Source organism: Macadamia integrifolia, chromosome 9 (assembly GCF_013358625.1).
Source record: "Macadamia integrifolia cultivar HAES 741 chromosome 9, SCU_Mint_v3, whole genome shotgun sequence".
NCBI lineage: Eukaryota > Viridiplantae > Streptophyta > Magnoliopsida > Proteales > Proteaceae > Macadamia > Macadamia integrifolia.
The window spans coordinates 19647583-19671322 of NC_056565.1; the positions used below are offsets into that span (position 1 = coordinate 19647583).

A 23740-nucleotide genomic window follows, 5' to 3' on the forward strand; every position below is an offset into this window, starting at 1 on the left:
GGCTTCCAGTTCCATTAATATTACTATCAGCCTTATAAACTTGCTTACATCTTTTGCATTCAGCTCGATTCTTCCCATCATCAAACCCCTTCCCATCAATGATTGTGAACTCATCCCAAACTACACTCCTTCTTTTCCTTTTGGTAGTTGCATTTGTTTTAAGTGTTACGACACTTGAAGGTTCTGTTGATGGAATTCCAGGAATATATGGTCCATCATCAGACATAACATCAGCATCTGACCCACAATCGGGCTCATCTTCTATATTGATGGACATTTCTATAATTAATAAGAAAACATATGACATGTTAATAAAATAAGAATACCAAGCATTACAAATTCAAAAATGGCCTCTTTAAATTAGACCTATATAATACACTATTGCATGCTGAAATTTGATTCAAAATCTCATATTTGAAGAAGTTGAAAAAACATAAATAAGATTCAAAAATAAAATATGGAAGGATAAAATTGACTGAAAGGATATACCTGGGGTCCTGGAGGCTGGAGTACCAGAGAAAGAGCTGAAATTTGTAGAGAGAGAACTTGAAGGTTGCAAGGGTCTCAAATCGGCTGTTAGAGGAGGGAAACATTAGTTCTCAATTAAAACACAAGCTTTACAGCTTTACCTGTCGTCGCTGTCGATGTGCAAACTGTGCAATAATGAAGAAGTGATGTAATTTAAATAAAAATGAAGGGTAAAATAGTCAAGTGAAAATGCCTGACGCATCTTTGCAAATAATTTATACAATATACAAAAATAATTACCAAATCTTGACATAGACCTTCAGTGTCTATATGCACCAAACTGAATTGGAAAGTTCTATATTATGATATTAAGGGGGAAAACAAAGTAATACTGATCAATTCAGTCCTTCAATCCCCTCATTTCAATTAATCAGTAATACAGAAGGTTACTTTTCTTTGCTTTCAGTAAACATCTAACATCACTACTTCCATTTGTACTTCTACCCTAAAATTCAGTCTCCAATCTACAAAGAACTTCTCCAGGTTCTTTTATAAACCAAGTTCCACTATAGGTCAGCACTCAGTAGTATTCTATTCATGAAAACATAGCAAACCAACCAAAAAAAGAAGGAAATCTCTCTAGTGAATAATGTTTCTTGAATCAAGTAAGAATGGAAAAAAACTATTAACATGATAGAGTCTAATCACGAGTGGATAGCAGCTTTAATAGTAAAAATCCTTACCTACCATCTCCACACAGGTTCCCAAAGAAATGAAATAGAACGGGCCATAGTAAAAGAAAAAAAAATGGAAAATCCAACCTGGTTCAAAAGAGATTTCTGCTAGTTGCCAACATCCTAGGTTCTGGATCAAGTTTTAAGAAAATGATTTTTGCTTATTATGAAACTCCTTGAAACTGCAATAACTCTTCATGTAATAATCTTTGCGCCTCGTCACTTGATACTGGAAAGTACGAATTTGATGAATTCCAATTCAGATCTCATGGCTTCGAAATTTACCTGTCTTAAGCACCGCCTCCAATTCAGATCTCACGGCTTCGAAATTTACCGTCAGGGTCAGGATGGCAGCAAGCCAACCCAATCTTAAGCACCGCCTCCGTGTCTTCCACCTTGTACTCCCCTGCAATCCTCGAGTCAGGGGCTTCGTCCACTTTGATGAGCCTCCCTTTCGCTGTTTCGCATAAAGCTCTTTCACGGTTTCACTTTCACAGTTTCACCCAATCGGCCAATCGATCAGCAGTGACTCGTCATCAGACGACGTTTCAATGGGTCTCCGGCCGCACACCACCTCTAGCACAAACACCCCATAACTGTACACATCGCTTGCCGCCGTCGCTATTACGTTCGCCAACATTCTGGCGCTAGGGCCCATGGCCATAACCGTTGGTCCGCTGGCCGCTGTTGCCTGCTGCTCACTCCGTCACGGTGTCACCAACCTAGGTTTTCAACTTTTCATTCTTTTGAAAAATTAGGGTTTTGAAAGGTTGAAGTGTTGAACTGTTGAAGTTAAAATGTGAAATTTGTAATTTTGTATTAGGGGTTAAACGGTGGGCTCGGGTCGGTTTGGATCAGTTTCGATTTCGGTGCATATTTTCGACGTTTTCGGTGGCCCAACGGGCTAACCCAAACCGAACCGAGACCGGATTCAATTTAATATACAAACCAAAATCGGCCCAATAAGCCACCGGTGCGGTTTGGATCGGGCTTAATCGGTTCGGTTCGGTCTAATTTAACCGGTCCAGTTTAGATATTGACACCCCTACAAGTGACCCCTTCTCAAAATTTCTTATAGAAAAAGTAATTCTCGCTATTAATATATAGTGAAAAATCCTAATACTGGAAGGTATAAAATTATCTTTAAATAAAAAATTCGAGCTCCTATTATGTAGGGGTCTTACGTTCTATTAGGAGGTGATGCGGCAAAAATTGACCGGTTGATCCTCCTTACAGTTCCTGGTGCTTTGGCCGACCTGCACAGAAGAGATGACAGGGGAGAGTCAGGCTGGCCTGACGGGGGACTCTCAGATGCCTAAGTCAGATTTTTCCACAGCAGATGCTCAAGAGAGCTTTTCCAGTAAAACGAGTGATTGATCGATCCCCCATGATGGAGGATTACCTTGGTATTTATAGGCTACTGATGGAGAGAAGGAGGGGCATTTGTGGAGAGTCCAGTTTAGGCGTAGAGTCCTTGAGGGGAGTGGCATTGTGATTCTAGGAATATTCTGGGTTCCAGGGCATATTCTGGGAATATTCTCCATTGATCTCAAAGGTGCAAGTCGTGAGAGGGGTGGACGCCTCTGATGACGTGTAGTGGATAGAGTCTTGCCCCCATGATCAGGGATCATGTCCCTTGAATGTAGGAGTGGATGTGTGCACGTTTCTGGGTGCATTACTTGACTGTGCCGAGCCGAGGTGATAGGTCGGTCAAGCTGAGGTGACTAGTAGCACGACCTGATGGAGGATCGAGGTGGCATCACGACTTGTTGAGATACCAAGGTGGTAGCACGACCTGATGAGATGCCGAGGTGGCAGCACAGCCTGATGGAGGGCCGAGGTGGTAGAACGTCCTGATGGAGGGCTGAGGTGGTAAAACGGCCTGATGGAGGGCCGAGGTGGAAGCACGGACTGATGGAGGGCTGAGGTGGCAGCACGACCTGATGGAGGGTCGAGATAGTGGGTCAGTCATTTTCAAGTTTGCATACATGCTTCAGCCGTGTTGAGGAAGGGGACATATTTTGCCTCATCACCAGCCCCCTACTCTAGCAGTTTGAATCGATTTGCTAAAGCATTTAATTCGATGCGAAACGCGCTGCTTCACTTTCTCAGCTGAGGCTGCTCAACGGTTCGAGGACGTGGCTATCGCTTGTTCAAAGGCGAAGGAGGCAAAGCGCCTTCATGGGGAGCTGCACAAGATCACAGGACAACTAGAGGTTGAGAAAAAAATGGCCCGATCTAAGGAGGTCCGTGCCAATGATGTCGGGTTGATAACTGGAGAGCTAGAATAGGAGGTTGCTAAGCAGCTCAATGCCAACAGTAACTTGATGAAGGAGAATGATGCTCTCTAGGATGAGTTGTCTGAGACTCAGAGCGCTCGCAAGGAGGAGGAGCTGGCAGCTAGGGTTGGCGAGCTAGAAAGGCAACACAAGGCCGAGCTGGAGGTCAAAGAGGTGGCTGAACCCCTAGGCCTGTCAGAAGTTGGTTGACATTAATTTTGCTTCATTTCAGGTTGGCTCGGATGATGCCATCCGGTTCATCCCGAGTAAGATGCCAGGCTATGATCTGACGAACTATGAGTAGCGCATTCCCATCCCTGCTACTTTGGTGCAGTTCTATGGCTCGATCGACGTTGGTGAAAAGGTGATCCGACTCGAAGGATAACCAAGTGAAGAGCTAGGCCCGTGGATTAGCCTCCCGAGATTGGCCTTGTATATATATATTTTTATGTAGATGTCTCCTTCAGGAGTGATGTACTTTGAAGGTTTTTTCCCCTTTTTTTGATGAATGGAATTTTTTTTTTGATGTCATCTCTCAGCATTCTTGTGCTTCTTTCTTTATTTTCTTATACTTTAAGCCGGTTCGAAATGAGTAACTTTTGGAAGAATAAGGACCAGTATAGCTGTCTGAGTGTGGCTCCATCCCCTATCTGAGCTCGGAATTGATCTTCCATGTCTAGCTTATGAGCTCTTGAGGTACCAAGCCTGGGACTAGCCATAGGGGTGCCGAGCTGGGGCTCGATCTTTTGATGTGCCTTGCATTAAAGTTTTTTGTGGTACCGAGTTAGGGCTGGGGCTTGTATACTTTATTGCCTAAGGTCTTGAGGTGTCGAGCCATGCTCAGGCTTACATGCCTTAATGCGTAAGGTTTTGAAGTGCCAAGCCAGGGCTTGGGCTTAAATGAATTAATGCGTAAGGTCTTGAAGTGTTGAGCTGTGCTCTGGCTTGCTTGCCTTAATGCGTAAGGGCTTGAGGTGCTGAGCCGGGGCTTAGGCTTGCATGCCTTAGTGCGTAAGGGCTTGAGGTGCCGAGCTAGGCTTGGGCTTGCATGCCTTAGTGCGTAAGGGCTTGAGGTGCCGAGCTGGGGCTCAGGCTTGCATGCCTTAGTGCATAAGGGCTTGAGGTGCCGAACTGGGCTTGGGATTGGGCTTGGGCTTGGGCTTGCATGCCTTAGTGCGTAAGGGCTTGAGGTGCGGAGCTGGGGCTCAGGCTTGCATGCCTTAGTGCATAAGGGCTTGAGGTGCCGAACTGGGCTTGGGCTTGGGCTTGCATGCCTTAGTGCGTAAGGGCTTGAGGTGCCGAGCCGGGGCTTAGGCTTGCATGCCTTAGTAAGGGCTTGAGGTGCCGAACTGGGCTTGGGCTTGCATACCTTAGTGCGTAAGGGCTTAAGGTTCCTAGTCGGGGCTCGACCTTGAATGCCTTAATGCGTAAAGGCTTGATGTGCTGAGCCGGGTCTCGGGCTTGGGCTTGCGTGCCTTAATGCGTAAGGGCTTGAGGTGTTGAGCCATACTCTGGCTTACGTACCATAATGCGTAAGGGCTTGAGGTGCCGAGTTGGGGCTCGGGCTTACGTGCCTTAATGCGTAAGGGCTTGATGTGCCGAGCCGGGGCTCAGGCTTGCGTGCCTTAATGTGTAAGGGCTTGAGGTGCCAAGCCAGGGCTCGGGCTTACGTGCCTTAATAGGTAAGGGCTTGATGTGCCGAGTCGGGGCTCGGGCTTGTGTGTCTTAATGCGTAAGGGCTTGAGGTGTTGAACTGTGCTCTGGCTTGTGTGCCTTTATGCATAAGGCTTGAGGTGCCGAGCCGGGGCTTGGGCTTGAATGCTTTAATGCGTAAGGGCTTGATGTGCCGAGCCTGGGCTCGGGCTTGCGTGCCTTAATGCATAAGGGCTTGATGTGCCGAACTAGGGTCTGGTCATGATAGTGCCGAGCTTGAGCACGGTCTTAGATGATGCCGAGTTTGTACCTCGGTCTTAGATAATGCCGAGCTGTAGCTCGATCTTAGATGCTGTTGAGCTGTAGCCTATCTTTATGCCTTTGTTGTTAAGGTCTTTGTTTCCTTAGAAGAGCCAGATATTTGGGAGAAGCTTCATAGTATATTGATGTGTGGTATGCACTTGGGACAAATACATTGTTTCGAAATAGAATCTAATCCGCTCTGTGAATAAAATTGAATAACTGAGATATGGAAGCTAAGGTGCTAACAATATAAAATCTATGAGACTAACACCCAATTGATGGGATTTCAATGCAATCTACTAATAAAAGTGTCTACTGGCCTCAGTGATTGGGATAGTAAGCAGCTGTTCTACTGGCTCGGCTCGGGTTAGGAGGCTTTCATCTCGGCAATCAACAATTTCTACCGTACATGCTAGGCCCGAGCATAGTTTCTTTACAGATTTTGTGAATTTTGCATAGCATTCCCGAGATTTCTTCTGGCTGGACTTGCATTCACCAACTCCATTGCTGGCAGGGAATTTGACTTTCATGTGCTTAGTGGACACAATGGCCCCAAGGCCATTGAGACCAGGTCGGTCAAGGATTGCGTTGTAGGGTGAGGCAATCTTGGCAACCATAAAAGAAACCATGGTAGTGGCTATCTGAGTTCCCTGTCCGATGGTTACAGGCAAGTCTATAACTCCTTACAACTCTACTAGTGTGCTTGAAAATCCGTACAAGGGTCCTAGAGTTGGCTTTATGGTCCTAGTGCCAAGCTCTAGTTTTGTGAAGGCTTCGTAGGACATAAGATCAACGGAGGCTCCTGTGTTCACTAGGACCCTGTGGAAGGGGTGGTTTGCCACCACTAATTGAACTACGACAGTGTCGTTGTGAGGCCAGTTCAACTCTTCCAGATCTCTGTCAGAGAACGTAATGAATGGATCCGTTCTGAGGGCTTTGACAGGCAGTTCCGTGATGCATACGAACCACACGTGTGCTTTGGATTTTCTGATCCATCGTCGGTCCGCCCATGATTGTTAGAATGGCTAGACACACTGGCTAGTTATCATACGCGTAAGCTCGGTCAGCGATTTGTTCCTTCGGCGGCTTAGTCCTATCTCGACTCGGCCTTGCATCATCACTCCTCGGCTCAGGCTAGTTCCCTCCATATTTCTGCTTCAAATACTTGTTAAGGTATCCAGCCTTGATGAGCTCATCAATTTCCCTTTTCAAAGAATTACAGTCTTCAGTGTCATGCCCATGGTCTCTGTGGAATCGACAGTATTGGTTAGGGTTCCTCTCCTCTGGTTTAGCCGTCATTGGCCTGGGCCAACGAAAATACTTCTGATCTTGGATCTCTAAGAGCAGGTTTGTTCTGGAACGTTCAAGTTCATAATGCTCGGGTTCATCAGTGTCAAGCGACCGATCTGTTCTATTCTTCTTCGGCTCACGGGAATTGTCCCTAGGCCTCAGAGTTCTTTTCTTCTCCTTCTCTGACTGATCACCCCTGTCAGCTATCCCTCTGGCGGCCAGGACTTCCTCCATGATGGCGTATTGCTTGCATCGTCTTAACAACTCGGGCATTGTTTCTGGCAAGTCAAGGGCCAAAGATTGGACCAGATCAGGGTGCATTACCCCATTGCACAATGTGCTATACACCACTCCTTCTGGTAGGTTTTTTACCTCTAGTGTCGCCTTGGTGAATCGGGCAAGGAACTCTCTTATAGTCTCTCTCGCTCCTTGCCTCATGTTTATCACGTTTTGTGCAGTTTGCTTCTGCTTCATACTTGCTTGGAAACGTGTGAGGAACGCTCTTGTCAACTCTTCATAGCTACGGATGGACCGCGACCGTAAGTTCGACATCCAAACCAGCGCTACTTCTTTTAATGAGGCTGCGAAGGCTCGACAGAGAACGACGTCTGACCTACCATGAACCGTCATGGCCGAGCTGTAATACAACAGATGATCATAGGGATCTGAGGTACCGTCATATCCATTGAAGACGGGTATCACGAAATTTGAGGGTAGCTTGGCGTTTATCAGTTCGTCAGATAGTGCATTATGGGCCGGAGTTATAGTTATGTCGGTCGGGTGCCTTTGCCTCTGCATTCCTTCTACTTGCTCAGTGAGGCGCTGGATGCGACTCTCCAGGTCATTCCTTCTCACCTCAGCTCGGTGATCCAGGGATCGTCATGCCCTTTCACCTCTTCTGGGGCTTCTTCCTCGGCCTTAGTGACCACCAGGCTGATCTTGGCCTTGCCGTGGTGTGCCACTGGTCGGCCTGATGGGCAAGGTCTGACCCCCATGGGGTTGATCTTACTGTTCTTCTCTGTGCGGATGCGCGCCTCTAGTGAGTCTTTGAGGTGATAGCTGGCGTCTTCCTACCCAGGTTGGGGATCTATGGGCATCATGTGTCTCTGGACTCCGGTGATGCCCGGAACGACGAGCTCTTCCGTTCTGGGTAGGAATGGGACCTTGCCTGTGCCGCTCGATAGGAGAGAGGGGTGGTACCGAGTGAACAATGAGTGAAGTTCTGGCTGACCCCCTCCTTGTTGTTGATTGAGGGGTGCCACTGTTGTCAGGAGATTCATCGTTGAGTTGTCTGCCCGGAACAGGCCTAGGCGGCTGAGTTGAACTAGTCTGTGGCACTGGAAGTGCCGAGCCGAACTGATGTATGAAGTCCTGCACCAGTGCATTTGTCGCTAACACCTGTAGCTGCAGGCTCTGCATCTGCTCTTCCATGTTTGGGTGAGTTACCCGGGATGATGGGACATGGCGAGATAGCTGAGGGTTCTGCTCGCGCTGATCCCCTCCTCCCTGAGCAACTTGTGCATCAGGCCTGGTTTGCTGGGGTCCTTGTGGAGGGGTCTCTGCTGGGACATTCTCCTACTCTGCCATTGGTGGTGAAGGGAGACGTCCAAATGGTAACTCGCGGGTGGATCTTACTTGTGTTGTCGTAGAAGAAACGACATTCTCACTCCTTAATTGCATTGGTCCAAGGTGACTTTTTGTAACTGATTCCCACGGACGACGCCAATTTGATGTGGCAAAAATTGACCAGATGATCTTCCCTGTAGTTCCTGGTGCTTTGGCCGGCCTGCACAGAAGAGATGATAAGGGAGAGACGGGGCTGACCCGACGGGGGACTCTTCGATGCCTAAGTCAGATCTTTCCACAGTAGATGCTCAAGAGAGCTTTTCCAGTAAGAGGAGTGATTGATCGATCCCCCATGATGGAGGCTTACCTTGGTATTTATAGGCTGATGATGGAGAGAGAAGGAGGGGCGTTTGTGGAGAGTCCAATTTAGCCGTAGAGCCCTTGAGGGGAGTGGCACTGTGATTATGGGAATATTTCGGGTCATATTCTGGGAATATTCTCCATTGATCTCGGAGGTGCAAGTCGTGAGAGTGGTGAACGCCTCTGATGACGTGTAGTAGATAAAGTCCTGCCCCCATGATCAGGGATCATGTCCCTTGAATGTAGGAGTGGATGTGTGCACGTTTTTGGGTGCATTACTTGGCTGTGTCGAGTCGAGGTGACAGGTTGGTCGAGCCAAGGTGGCAGTACAGCCTAATGGAGTGCCGAGGTGGCAGCACGGCTTGATGGAGGGCCGAGGTGGAAGCACGGCCTGATGGAGGGCCGATGCGGTAGCATGACCTGATGGAGGGCTGAGGCTGCAGCACGGCCTGATGGAGGGCCGAGGTAGTGGGTCAGTCCTGTACAGGTTTGCATACACACTTTAGCCGTATTGAGGAAGGGGACATATTTTGCCTCATCAGGGGGTTTGCATTAGTATTTCTTGGATTAAATAGCAATGGAATACAAGGTATTAGACTCCAATGGATATGTTTAAAATATATATATATATATATATATATATATTTTTAGAGGGTTTGCAGCAGCTAGGCTGCGTGAGCCGGCACAAGCGCAGAGCCCTGGAGTTCTCGATGACGTGAAATTGTAAACCCGCCTAAAATTCATATCATCTTTCGGCCTCTTTGATTTTATTTTATAGAACACTACAATCCCATCCGTCCTAGTCCCTCCTGTCTCACTTTGGATACTGCGATAGAATTACAGAAAGAGCAATGGAAGCTGATGCAGAAATTCTTGAACCATTCCATCTCCATTTCTCAGATCTCATACGATTGTCTTCCTCCTCCTCTTCTTCTTCTTCTTTGACTGAGCTTGAAAGGCTCGATTCTATTTCGAGAACTATAATGGAAACCCTAGGACCCAACGGTCCCGGTCTTCTGGCCATAACTGGAGTCCCTAAATCTTCTCAGCTCCGTCAATCTCTCCTTCCACTCGCCCGAAAGCTTGCGCTTCTCAGTAACGATGATCGTCGCCGGATTCTCAGGGTAACTTTCTCCTCTTTCTCTGTTTTACTTGTCCATATGCTGTTTACTTCTAAATTTTACCGACATTATTGATTACTGGTTACCTGTCTGAACGTCTGAACCTCTTTCCCATTCGAATTTACCAGAGTCCCGAATTAGATCAGAACTTGAAGAAAAAAAAAAAAAAATAGTTAGAATTTAGTCTAAATTATGAACTGGATTCTACATGTAGATTAACATTTTCTGTTACTTTGGGGAAGAAGAGGATATAGCTGACGTTACTCTGTGGCACTTGCATTATGTCTTTATGGATTTGGATTTAGTGCAAACACTCCGTAGCATTATCAGTCCTGCTCTATATGCGTGCCTCCTCCTCAGCAGGTTCCAGAAACAAGAACAGTGATAAGAGTTTATGGTTTTCAATGTTTCATGGCATTGCAGGCTCTGCATGATTCATTAGTGATGCTCTAGACCTCAACCATTTTCTATTCGGATTATAATTGGTCTGCATTCTGAAAAGAAAAAAAAAAAAAAAAAGAAAAGATGGGAGTTATTTTCATGGCATTGCGGGGTTTTCCATAATTTGCTAGTGATGCTTTAGACCTCAACCATATTCTGTCGGATTACACTTGGTTTGTATTGAACATTTACTGTACAGAACATCATTGGGTTCGAATTAGTTGGGCTTAGTTGTACCGGTGATTCCTGATGCTCATTTGAGTTAACTATCTCCCTTTCTTTCACGTTTGATGGTGCATCACTAAGTTAAAATTGATGCAATTGGGTTTTTTGAAGGGGAGGGATCAGCGGTGTTTTATTATTCTTAGAAAAGGAAAAGAGATTTTGTTGAAAAAAGGTTTGGGGAGAACTCAGTCTTTAGTAATGCACAAGGGGAAAAAACACACATACAAATTCCTCTATTAATGAAATTGTGCAACCCTGCGTCTCCAGTGTGTCTCAGTTTTATTGTTTTATTAGGTTTTCTGCTCCGTAACTGACAACAGAATTTTCCTTTCACCAAAAATTGGATTGTCATTGTTTCACCGGCACTTATAAGAGGTGACTAACCATAGATGCTGCAACCCATTGGAGAAATTCCATTTCTCTCATTGTTTGAATCTTAAACAAATTCCATGTGACCTATTTATTAGTCTGTTCTTGCCATTGTCTGATCTTCTAGCTCTTCTTTGAGATACTGATCAATCTAGCTATAACATTATGGTTGCCCCTGTTTTAATGGGATAATATCCCATATTCACTGATTAAGCAGCAGTTAGCATCTCCTATTTGTCATCTGCTGGGCTGGGTCTTGAAGAACCCTCTTTATTGTCAATTCCTTCACTGACCACCTCACCACCTCTTGTTGCTGCAGTCATTTTGATGCAGATAAATCAATTAATGGGTTTATTTTATTGCAAATAAGACTTATGTTGGGTTATGTATGTGTTGGGCCTTTGATTCCATGGGTTTTCTTTGTAATGAGTAGCTTTAATGAGCCTAAAATATAGATAGAAAGTAGGAAAACGGGATTTAATTCATTAGTTAAGTTAGAATCCTGTTTTGAGTCTATCTTATTTGTTATTTCAGTTTTCTAGTCAGTTTAGATTTCCCAATTAGTTAAGAATTTGAGTTAGGTCTTTCCTTCTTAGTGTTTGAATCGGTTTTTAGTCTTCTATATAAATTTGTAAGGGACTACAACATTGAACACGAATTTGACTGAATGAAAAAAAAAAAAAGCTTTATGCTGGAAAACTGTGATGCTATGAGAGACAACTTGGGTGAGATGCCCATGGGTGAGATTCCCTAGGGAAGAGTGAGATACTCGACCCAACCTATTCCCCAACCCCATTCTTCCCTTCGTTCTCTTATTTCTGTTTTGTTCAAACTATCTTGATTTTATTGAATTTACTAAAGATCCTACCTGGGATTGGATCACTTGTGACCCAATCTTACATTACCTCTTGTTGCTACAGTCATTTGTTTGTAAATATATCAGGTTTATCTTACCTTGTCTTGACATCCAAAAACTAAATCATGGTTTGGAATCCACAAACTGAATCGTAGTTTGGATCTGAGTTGTCTGAATCTTACCTGTTTTATAAATAGAGATGGTAGAACAAACGAGAAAATACTTATCCAAATACAGTCCTACAAGGAAAGAAATATCTGATTTGTTTAAAAAACATAAAGGTCTGTGGTATGGCAATCCTTTATTGTGTTTCAGCTTTATCATTATCTCCAAGGTACTTTTCTTTTTGGGGCTATGAACTATGGAGGATGGTTTGTTAAAGGATTATAAACAGGGTTGAAAGGCCTGATAGGCGTCCTCTCACAGTTGACTGATGATTCATTAGTCTTCTGTAAAATTTAGTGAACCAATAGCTTACCAAGGGGACAAGGAATTCACACTTATTGTCTTGCTCCTTGGCACAACGGTAAGGTTGTTCCATTGCGACCTAGTGGTTGTGGGTTCGAGTAAGGAAACAGCCTCTCCTTGAAGCGGGTGTAGGCCTGCGTATATTATGACCCTCCTCAGACCCCGCAGTGGCAGGAGCCTTGTGCACTGGGTATGCTGTTATTGTCTTGCTCCTTGTTTGTCTCAGTGTTGCTGGCTAGCTACACTCAGAAGGTTTAGTGTGATCTTTCATGGAAAGGATGGCAAGAGGCATCTAAGTTCCATCATGTAGCCTGAAATTTGTGCAAACCGAGAAGGTTGGATGGTTGGCCTCATTTCTACAGTACTTATGTATAATATACTATTCTGTAAATGGCTATGCCTATCTGAACACAGGGTAATGGCTTGCAATCAGAAGTTAGTATTGCTAAGTACCAAATATGTGCTGAGGATATTGCCGGGACTACTGGTGTGATGACTGCAAACAAGTAGTCTTTCCATGGTTGAGGTTCATGTCTGGTTATCCACTGTGATTTTCTGTTTCTGGATTGGTTTTAGATTGTTTTAAGTTTTCTCTTGGGTGGTTGCGTAAGGTCTGTTAAGCCATTTTTGACTTTTCAAACAAGCTTCTATTCTTGAATTCTAGTTAGGTGGGAACAGGAAGCATGGACATCCAGATGCTTTTATACATGTGTGCATTTATTTTTTTGGCAGGCAAGTTCATGAAATATCTGAATTCTCCAGTTTGACAGTCAAAGTATGATTATATGAATTTCAAACTTAGTGAACCTTTGTAGTCTACACAACTCCTTATATCTTCGCCCTCTTCTTTCTTATACTTCACCTAACAAACTCTAATTAAGAGTTCTCTCCCTAGAGTGGGCTGTACCTAAAATTTTACAACAATTACTATTGTCATTCGTTTATCTACTTCACTTCTTAAAAAGTTCATCCCAATATTTTTTTGGCTTACTAGTTTCAATTCTTTATCAAGTTTATATTTTCTAGATGGTCATTCAATGGCTTTTGACTGTCTGCTGAATTCGTGGGTTATTTGAAGTGGTTGCTGGACTAATTTTCAATCTGGGAAAATATTTTGTCATGAAATCCCCACCCCCTTGTAATCTTAGAACGGAGGTAATTTTTGTACATCTTGATCTAAACCAGTTTCTGTAATACTCTTTGCTGTTAACTCATGAAATTCCAGGACCATGGCTTAGGAAGCGATGTGCCTCTGAAGAATCTGGACCGAAGCGTCTCATCTTTTGCATTACAACTGAAATATGTACAGAATCCGAGTCTAGAACTCACTGCCGGTGGATTAAACCATGGGGATGAAGGCAGTTGCATCATAGAGGAAAAGAATCCAGTCCTGGCTTCATTGGATAATGAATTTAAGAATCTAGGAAGCAGTTTTAAGGAGCTTGGATCGTGCATGATGGAACTTGGGCTCTGCTTAGCACAGGTATGTGATAAGGCCCTTGGCGGTCAAGAGCTAGAGCAGAGTATACTGGAGTCTTGCAGTGCAAAAGGACGCCTTATACACTATCATTCCATTCTGGATAACCTTATTCTCAAAGAAAATAGTAAAACAAAAGGACCTAGTAAGGGGTCAGCTAAGTGTCATTTGCAACTGAACTGTGGAGCCAGCTGCTTTTCTGAAGTGCAAAACCCAACAGGTGGCCTGATCTCTAAAGAAAATGAAGGATCCTGCAGAACTTCTCTTTCCGACTTGTGGCAACAGTGGCATTATGACTATGGCATTTTTACTGTTTTGACATCTCCAATGTTTATCTCTCAATGCCATGCACCTGTTGTCAAGCAAGTGTGTTCTTCCCCTAGTGGTCACACGTATTTGCAAATATTTGACCCCAACAAGAATAACATCCTTATGGTAAAATCACCTCCTGAAAGTTTCATTGTTCAGGTTGGTGAATCAGCTGATATCTTATCGAAAGGGAGGCTTCGGTCCACCCTTCACTCTGTGTGCAGGCCAATAAAACAAGATAATTTAAGCAGGGAAACTTTTGTTGTTTTTATGCAACCATCATGGAGCAAAACTTTCTCAATCTCTGGACACCCTACAGAAAACTTTGGATTAACTGGGCATTGCTCTGGTTCTTGTGGTAAGGAAGTCTATGTTGCTGAGCCAGAAACCCAGAAACTATATCAACAGATTCATAAAGTAATTCCACCACTATCGAAACGCTTAAAGGATGGGATGACATTTGCAGAGTTCTCACGTGAAACTACCAAACAGTACTATGGTGGCAAAGGTCTGCAGTCCAATACATAGAGAGGCCTTTTGATTGCTATTGGTACAGATCTAATCTCTGTTATAGCATCACTGTGGAGGTATAATTCTCCAAAATTCATATTCTTCAGTATGTTTCTTTTGCGAAGATACAAGTCAGTTTAAATATCTATCCCTTACATGTTTAATGTGTTCAGCTGTCAGCTGCCGAATCCTTCTCTACCCTGAAAATCTTTAAAGCTGAGCAAACAAAAAATTGTCCTAATATCCATAGAAAAATCAGGATTTTATAAGGGTTTCTTGAAGCGAAGATCCTCCTGTAGAGGCATTTGAAACCACGAATTGAATAGAATCAGTAATTTTGAGCTGATTCTACTTCAAATACTTTGTAATCTGGAGTCTACTGTTGAAGCTTGCATCACCGTCTGTGTCCACATTGTTTCTTTACTCTCATGGATCACAGATTCTTGTCATTGCGGTGGTGAGAGATGAGCCATCAGTATCTATTCCCTTCAGGCTGGATTCCAAAAAGAGAGAAATAAACAGGATCATACTTTGGAGTGAAGTAGATGAAAACTGTCAGAATCTGCTTCCTTGGTGCTGCACTCAGAAAAGACAGGAAACAACAGAAAATTAGAGTTTGCTGAAAGCAGCCAATAACTGTAACCCAATGCAGTAGTTAACTGCAAGCCATGTTGAATCTTTAAATTGCATTTCAGGAAGGTAACTGGCCACCTTCTTAATCATAGCCAAGTTGTTAATATTTTGGAATAAAACTTAAGTGACAGACCTCATATGCAAAGAGAGATCTGCAGTAACTGGTATTTGTCAGCGTTGTACTGGTCGAACCACACTCACTATCCTTGAGTGACACAGTGGATCTATCAAGCTTGATTGACCATGGATATTGATTGCTAGGAACAATGGATCCCACATGTGAAGATGAACGCTGCATCCGCACTCCTCGAGGAATAATACTTCCTTCCATTGCTGACCTCCGACCGCTAGTTTGTCTTTCGAATGATTCAGATCGTTGCTTCGGTGCACTCTGTGAGCGCACTTTGGCCCTGGACGATTTTGTGTTGCCCATGTAATGTGGATAGAATGGGTTATCGGTGGATGCGCAGTCTGCATACTCATTCAGGAGGAAAGCATGAGGAGTTCTTGTTGGGTCCAGCTTAGACATGGCTGAGTAGTGCTGTGGACTACTCTCTGCAGTAGTGAAGGTATACTCCTCAAAATGGCTACTGCAGGCTCTTGATCTCATCTCTGTCAATGCTGATGGAGCAGGTGAATTCTGGAGATGATCCTGCGAGTTTTCACCATTATTTGGATAATATGCAGAGAATCGTGGATCTACTCGTTCTTGTGGGTGGTTTGAGTAGCTTTTCCTGCTCTTTGTAATTTCCATTGGTTGGCCAAGATGATCCTGTTTCAAGTTTTCACCATTATTTGGATAATATGCAGAGAATCGTGAATCTACTCGTTCTTGTGGGTGGTTTGAGTAGCTATTCCTGCTCTTTGCAGTTTGCCTTGGTTGGCCAAGATCCGTCTCTACGATCTTAATATTCTCCTCCAGGCCAGCAGTATCTATCTCCTACAGGTATAAATAAAAAATTCTAGATGAGTTGTTGAAAAAATTAATATGAATTAACATTTGCATCCTAGGTCTCTTATAAAACAAAGTGTGCGAAATTTTCTGGCACAGAATGATGCTATGAATTTCAACCATAACCCTTTTCCAATCATCAGGGGGATGCAAACGTCTTAGAAAAGAAAATTGGTTTCTAACAGTCTCATGGATGCAGGCTGGTTGGATTTTTTGGCAGGGTAGATTATGAATTGTTGGAACTTGTTGGAGTTCACTTACGCCACATGCTTGTGTAAGTCGGATGTCTTGCAAAGATTTTCTGTGAATTGATTGCCTCTGGTTGATGGGTTGTGCTTCTCCGGCAACTCGGAGCCACCGGGCTTGAGCTCTTTCCTGAACTGTAACCAATGCCTGCATGCACTGGAGGATAGCAGTTGCCTGTTTCCTCACCAGTTGCCCCCTCACCAGTGCCTGCAACTTAACTAATCCTTTCAATGCACTTAATGCTCTCTTTGCCTGTCAACAATTCTGAAACTAGTCACTTCCTTCTCATTCCTTCATCTGCAATCTTATCATACCTGGTATCCCTCTTATTCACAAAATTATAAAACAGGGAATAGTGGAGGAAAATGATTTTGCATACCAGGTAACAACGGAAGGCAGCTTGAATCTTGATGGCAGCGGCCTCTTCAACCTCAATGGATCTGGGTGTAGCAACAGCATTCGTTTGGTGGATCACGGTTGCTGCAGCCACAGCCATCGCTTGCTTCTTCTGCTCATTCTCAGCTTCCATCAGTGCACCGGTGGAAACTTTGTCTGTGGAATTCAAATCCTTGGTTGGTGTACCTGTGGCCGACGATCTCCTGAAACTCCATCTTCGTTTCTCCTTGGGATTTGTGGGTGGAATTATAATGGGTGTTGTTGGAATGGAGGTGGGCTGACTGTTACTGTTACTGTTACTGTTCTTCTCCTTTTCTCTCTCTCTGTCTTTCTTCCCGCTTGTCAAGAAGCTTTTGATCCATTTGCTGGTCATCCCCATCTCTGTCAATTGTTACTCTCTCTCTCTCTCTCTCTCTCTCTCTCTCTCTCTCTCTAAGCATAGACCAAGAGAAGCAAGATCTGATAAATATAGATCTCTATTGGGTGAGTAATGTTTGTGTCATCAGTTCTGATTTTGTTCTATGGGAGACCCTTTTTGACTGGACTCTCCTCTTCATTAACTTTGTTTCAGTGGGTGATTTATCAGGTTTTCCTTGTCTTGCACTCTTGCTGCATGTGTTAAGGCTTGCTGAAGAGAAGAAATGGGGAGGAAATTTTAGTGGCAAAAAGATTGTATATTATTCTAAATATGGATTAGCAAGAGAGGTGGAGGGCTTTTCTGTAAATCTGCTGTGTCGGTTAGTGGGGTTGGTCCGTTGGTGGGGGTTCAGATCTCAGAGTGACCATGTGAAAAAGGACCGTCGTTAACATAAGATTCCGTCGTGGACTTAGGTGGTCATCCCCACATGCCTAGTAGGAGAAATGGGTGAAAATGGGCCTATTACAATGAAAGGATGAAATCTATATCTTGGATTTGTTCTGCATCTATTTATTATTGATGGGCCATAGAGATTCCCCAATTGGGATGTTTTTTTTTTTTCATGGTTGGCCCATTATTGGTGAACCCACCTATTTAAGGAAATCAAATAAGATGGGTCACAGATATTAATCTAAGGGGATGGATGGATTGGATTGGATTGGATCGGATCATGTTGCCCGGCTACATAGATGTATAAATATTGTGGAGAGCCAGGAACCACGTAGATCAACGGAATTGAACTCTATAAGTGGTTAGGGTTGGGCTCTAGTTTTGTACTAAGTACTAGCCTGGTGGCCTTTAACTTGTTGGCATTTAAGTGAGAAAGAATGTGCTAAAGATTTAACCATGACAAAAATGAGATGTGGACCCAGCCCAATTATTGAAGAGAGTGTTAGGAATTATCAACGCAGCAGACCAGCAATTAGCAAAAGAAAAGGGGAAGAAAAGATAATTTTGTGTTGGTAAAATGGAAAAAGGATCACATATACAGAAGATAACCATTCATGTGATTCATCCAAGATGGGTTAAGTCCAGAGCGATAATTAGAGTTTTCACTATTATGATGAAGAAATTATAAGAAACTTAACCCTCTCATCTCCTTATGAGATCAACCCTATATATGAGAAACCCTTCTCTCCAAAAGCATAAAATAGAGGGGTTATCAGGTCCATTGATTCACAGTTATATAGATTGCACGTCATAATAACTAGAAGACCAATTTCCCAAATTAATTTGTGTTTTTGAAGTTAGGTAGAAATAATTATAAACAAATAGGAAATTCAAAAGAGATGAAAAGATGAAGGGTGACTGACGAAAGAAACTTTGTTGCCACATGCCTATTGTTGGGGCGAATGTGAAACAATGGGAAAGAAACCAAACAAACAATCATGGATGAACACGAGGACTTAACGACACAAATTCATACATCAAATCATGAGGATCAGAGTATTTTTCACCATGCTAGCTCACAATGTGATTTCTTTTGCTTGTATCTAGGATTTTTCTCACCGGGACAATATTATAAGAACCATAAAAAACTCTAATTCCTATACAATTGTAATTTTTATTTTGTATATGTAATGGATCCAAAACTTGACCCAAACATATACAACAATCTCAATAATAACTATGTGGATCACTACAATAGTACAAGATACAAAAAACCAACACTACCATTGCTAGGATTGTTGGCCATTGTTGCTTTGGCAAAAGGACCTGAACAAGTTAGCAGGGAAGAAATAAAAGGGGAGAGATTTGATTGAAGAAAGAGGAAAAACCGATTAAAATTATTTTTTTTTTTGATTTATTCTTCATAGTAATTCATTGGACTATTAGGGGGTATATTCTATCATGTGATGTTTCAGAAATCACAAAGGATATATATTTTACCTAATCCACCTAACCCCTCCCCCCTCCCCCCTCCCAAAAAACACAAAAGAAAAAGAAGAGACAAGTCTAAAATTTTCTTTTTCGGATGACGTGGTGGTTTGGACATGAATATGGGGCTCTCTCTCTCTCTCTCTCTCTCTCTCTCTCGCTAACATACATAAATAAATTATGCACACACTCCCGAAATTGAGCTTTATGCATGATTCAGTTAATCTTCAATAAAACATAATGAAGTCCAAGAGGCACAATACCTGGAAATGGGCCCTTGAGAGGTTAGTGGAGGACAAATCGAATCAGTAATCATCTAATTGGTGCTTCAGGTTTAGGAGAACTCGATGGCCAGGGTGTAACTAAAGTCCACCCTAGAAGAGGGTAAATAAATTGATCATTATTATTTAAGATTGGGGATCGCTATCTAGTCGCATGGTCAGTATGGAAACCAACCAAGAGAGGAACACATGCATGCATCCAACTAAGAGGTAAGGTGGTCTTTTCACCACCCCTGTATCTTGGTATAGGGGTGTGCAATCTTTTTCCCTACTACTTATCAGAGTGTTCTATAGAAATCATGGGATTATTATCCCTCCAGAAATCATTTGGTTAAGGAATTTAGCAGGAGTTTACCTTTATATGATCCTATTTAATTGTTGTCGGATTAAAAGAATTTACAAATGAAAAGAAGTGGCCTAGTAAGTGGATTTACTGGAGGGCTCAGGAGGTTTTTTCATCTTAGGGATTGATTCACAGAAACCCTCTTGCACCATAGGGGTTGAATACAATCTTAAGGATAGGGATTGATTCACTTTCCATATCGTTAGTGAATGTTTTAGCATTTAAAATTACTCTTCTATTGTACTAGTCTCTCAAATCATACTTTTGGCTGTTATATTTTACTACAACAATTGGATTATAATTTGATGAGCAGGCTACACTAACATTATTGGCCTCCCCTATATCCAACATGAGATAAAATTATATAACTGGATTCAAAGGTGCGTGAAGATTTCTCACGCTGGTGATGTTGTCACCTGGATCAGATCAGGAATCATATTTAGTTTTGGTTGCCCAACGCTTTTTTTCCCTTTCTAATGATCGGTATTCAGGCTAAAACTAGTTATGTGGGTTCATACTGACCCAACAAAATACATTTGAAGTCATTAGAGTATATTAATTTGATCAAATGAACCACATTTCTTTTTCTTATCCATTCAAGTAGAGAAAACCAAAGCTGTATGGTTTCATTAATATATAATTGTAAACCAAGCTTGGGTCATCGATAGAGATGTAAACGGATCAAATGTGATCTGATACAGATATGAATTGAATCTGGATTTTTGACTATCCATTTATATTTCTGTATTTTGTAATTTGGATCTTCTTCTACATGATAGTTACGATTCACTCTCAGTTATCTTGGTTTTTTTCCTTATTCTCTAGAACCTATCAAAACTTCAGGAACCATCAAGTTCATTAGCTATTTAGTTCGTTTATTAGTTTGATATTTATTCAAATTGGATAGATTATTTTTAAAATTATCCAAATTTGAAATTGGTTAAACAGTTATGCGAATCAAATTCAGATTTTCGATTATCCATTTACAACCTTAAATGGACTTAGTTTCCATTTTTAGCAATTATATTAGGGAAATAATTCATCAAGAATCCTGACCAATGTTATCAATTCGACCGAATAATTCGTGAATTATTCGGCCGAACCGAATTTTTCCGAATTTTATCAAAAATTCTGACCGAATCAGAATTAAAAATAAAATTCGGTAAAATTCGTGATTTTTTCAAAAGTGAATATAAAACGCGAATAATTCGGACCGAATCCGAATTAAACCGAATTATTCTGTCCACTTAAATAGTATTTAAAAAAAAATTAAAAAACAAAAAATAATAATAAATAATAATAAAAAAACCCAATAAGCTTTTTTGACCACTTTTTTGACCGAATCCTTAAATTAATCAACAGAATTATTCCGAATAATTCTCCGCCCGAATAATACCCGAATCCGAATTTGCTAACTATGATCCTGACCCATCCAAAAGACCCTTTAATTTCTTTAGTTTGGACTTTGAACATCGGCTGGACCAATCAAACTATCAAAAACAGTATCTTATTTCTTCTGTCTTCGTACCATCACCCGTGGGTCATCCTGTTTAGAGTCTCTAGACCCATCATGGTCCGTAGTACATATTAGTTGGTCCAGACTCCAGATCAGACCAACAACAATAAAATTCTAGTCGTATTTTCAGTCTTAATTTGTTTCGGTTATTGTTTCCTTATCGGTGTTTTATCGATTATTAATATATGTAAAAATTAATAAATATAAAAGTGCTGTTAGCACTTTAAATTAAGTTCCTATAAACCTATATACATCATATGTCATGACATTTATGAGTTACAATTAATTAAAATGGATTAATTTTGGTCCAATTGAATCAGAGTATTGGACCAAAATTAATTTATTTTTTTTCTTCCTGAAATCAAACCGAACTGTAGCAATAATGGATTCTATTGGTCAGATCTTGGGTTTTCCTAGAGGGATTGATTTTTTTTTTTTTCTTTGGTAGAATAGAGGGATTGATTAGTGTGGGCTTTTTGGTTATGCTACATAGTTGGAAAATTAAGTTTGACTGTCCTTTACAAAACCTAGTGACTTCATTTTTTTCTCTTATTTATTTATTTAAATAAGTTCCTCCTTCTCTTTCTCAAGAGTGAGGTGAGACTGAAGCTATGGTTGCTTCACAGGTAAAATGAGAAGAAAAAAAAGAGTAAAAGACAAATAACAAAGATTCTAAGATTTTGTTTAGTTGTGTAAATCAAATTTATAGTCTATAAATAATATATGATCAATAAAAAAACAACCAAGCTTAGGGAGTTTCATATGGCTCGAAACCTCGAACAAAAATCAAGTCAAAGAAAACTCGAACTGACTTGAAGTGGGTCTAGTCATTTCTTAAACATGGGTGAAGTCTTCATTACTCTTGATCAGATTTCATGTTTTGATTTTTCTTAGACTTGGATGATTTACCCAAGTCAAAACCTGATTTTCTAACTATGTTACGCCACCATAATAGTAAGACTATGCTTATAAATTTGTAGATTCATTTATTATAACAACAATATTTCATTCACACTGTTCTTTCATAGAGACACATGGAACCTAAACATGTTAAAAGATTTTTAGGAATGGGTTATATCATTCTATACTTCATTTGGTATGAATGGAATCAAATTGAAGTCAAGGGTAAGCAAATAAATTCGTATAAACTTGGTTAACACATGGATTAGGTGGTGGATTTCATCTAGATCATTCAATACTCATCATTGATGAGAGTCTTCAGAAGGAAAACGGAAGAAGCAAGATGAATATCCCTTATTTTGTTGGATCATGGAATGAATATCATATGCACAAAATGTTTCGAAGTAGTCATTTCAGATCGTTGTAGATGACATTCTCCATTTAAGATCCTATTTGAATATTGTATCTTCATATATGTTTCAATAGAAATTAAAATTTTAGTTTTTTTGAAAATCTTAGTTGACTCCCTACTTAGGAGGGCTTTGTAGTTGACATGCATATATCACAGTTTGACCAATTTTCAATCCATGGATTCACGAACACTATGTTCATCCTTCCATGAATTTTTCATATCCATATAAATAAATTGGTAAAATCCATATGAAATCTGAATTGATAAATGATTTTTTTTACTATATAAAGATTTTTTTTTTCTCTTACAAAAATATGGATTTTACCAATTAGTAATAATAATGCCAAACCCTTTGATCTGGCATGCAAAACAATCTGAATTTATCAAGAAATTAAGATTTATTAAATTAAATTAATCTATTCAATTTGAAAGTTAATGGGATACGAGGGAACAATTAGAGCATCAAATGATTAGGAACAACAGTTAGTAGGACAAATTAGTTCCATAAATTTTGTTAACTTTTTTCAGATGTTATTATTTCAAAAATAATAATAATAATAATAATTCTAGAAGGAGCATTTTGCATGCTTGTCGACCAGACCAGACCAGATCAGACCAAACCAGACCACACGCAAGGGTTGATTTGCCAAATAAGTAATTATGGCCGACCCGACCCGACCAACCATCCCTTTCTAAAGCATTTTAGAATTTAGACCTCTCTTTCTTTATTAATTATGTTTCGTGGTTTGTATAAGAACCAAACTTGTTGTCTACGAAGTCACTCTGTTTAATAGAGAGAAGGAGACAACAGTTTCAAATAGTTTTGGGGATTGTTTGTGTGTCTCGTGACCCTTGCTGGGAACCAACAATGTTAATGGCACTCCACAATCCACAAGGAAAGATAATGTAGTTTGGAACGTTGGATTTCTAGAAATTAATTGCTGCTGATGGCATATGTGAGCACCACCATTAGAGGAGAAGGAGGAAGCATTATTTACTAGAGTATCTTGTCATACCTCCTGATTATTGCTTTCTTGGTCTCACAATGATTTATATTAAGTCATGGTTGAGATTTTCACTTATTCTAGAAAACTCATCCACTTAAAAAGAAAAAAGTTTTCCTTCATCGGGTTAGAATGTTCACCATTGTATCTTAGGGTTCATGAAATCCTTATAAGGTTTTAGTATATTTAAAAAAAATACATTTTCAATACTTTTACATACATTGAAATTCATTGCGGTGAATGGACCGTGGTGGCTGAAGGAAAACTTGGTCTTTAAAAAAAAAAAAAAGTTGAATTTCCTTGGATTTTTTTATAATATTCATATTAATATT

At 41.3% G+C, this 23740-nt stretch overlaps 2 protein-coding genes and 1 long non-coding RNA gene across 6 annotated transcripts; 2 read left to right on the plus strand and 1 right to left on the minus strand.

The window, feature by feature from the left end:
• Positions 1-9309: 9309 nt before the first annotated feature.
• Positions 9310-15011, plus strand: LOC122089164. Of its 2 annotated transcripts, none has more exons than XM_042658678.1 (3): positions 9310-9777; positions 13359-14506; positions 14869-15011. In XM_042658678.1, the coding sequence occupies exons 1-2, from the start codon at positions 9505-9507 to the stop codon at positions 14445-14447; spliced, it is 1362 nt and encodes a 453-aa protein (XP_042514612.1). In that variant the 5' UTR covers positions 9310-9504; the 3' UTR covers positions 14448-14506; positions 14869-15011. The 2 variants fall into 2 exon arrangements, with proteins under 2 accessions (XP_042514612.1, XP_042514611.1); XM_042658677.1 differs by lacking the exon at positions 14869-15011 and adding an exon at positions 14603-14741.
• Positions 14417-17283, minus strand: LOC122089163 (protein IQ-DOMAIN 19-like). 3 transcript variants are annotated; one of them, XM_042658675.1, is made up of 4 exons: positions 16640-17282; positions 16276-16512; positions 15196-16002; positions 14417-15005 (listed from the first exon to the last, which is right to left on the minus strand). In XM_042658675.1, exons 1-4 carry the CDS (start codon positions 17033-17035, stop codon positions 14985-14987), a joined length of 1461 nt encoding a protein of 486 aa, XP_042514609.1. In that variant the 5' UTR covers positions 17036-17282; the 3' UTR covers positions 14417-14984. The 3 variants fall into 3 exon arrangements, with proteins under 3 accessions (XP_042514609.1, XP_042514607.1, XP_042514610.1); XM_042658673.1 differs by having other exon boundaries at positions 14417-16002; positions 16640-17283; XM_042658676.1 differs by lacking the exon at positions 16276-16512 and having other exon boundaries at positions 14417-16002; positions 16640-17283.
• Positions 16997-17581, plus strand: LOC122089165. The gene is made up of 2 exons (XR_006143252.1): positions 16997-17139; positions 17243-17581. It is a non-coding gene; the product is annotated as an uncharacterized LOC122089165 (long non-coding RNA).
• The last annotated feature ends 6159 nt before the right edge of the window (positions 17582-23740 follow it).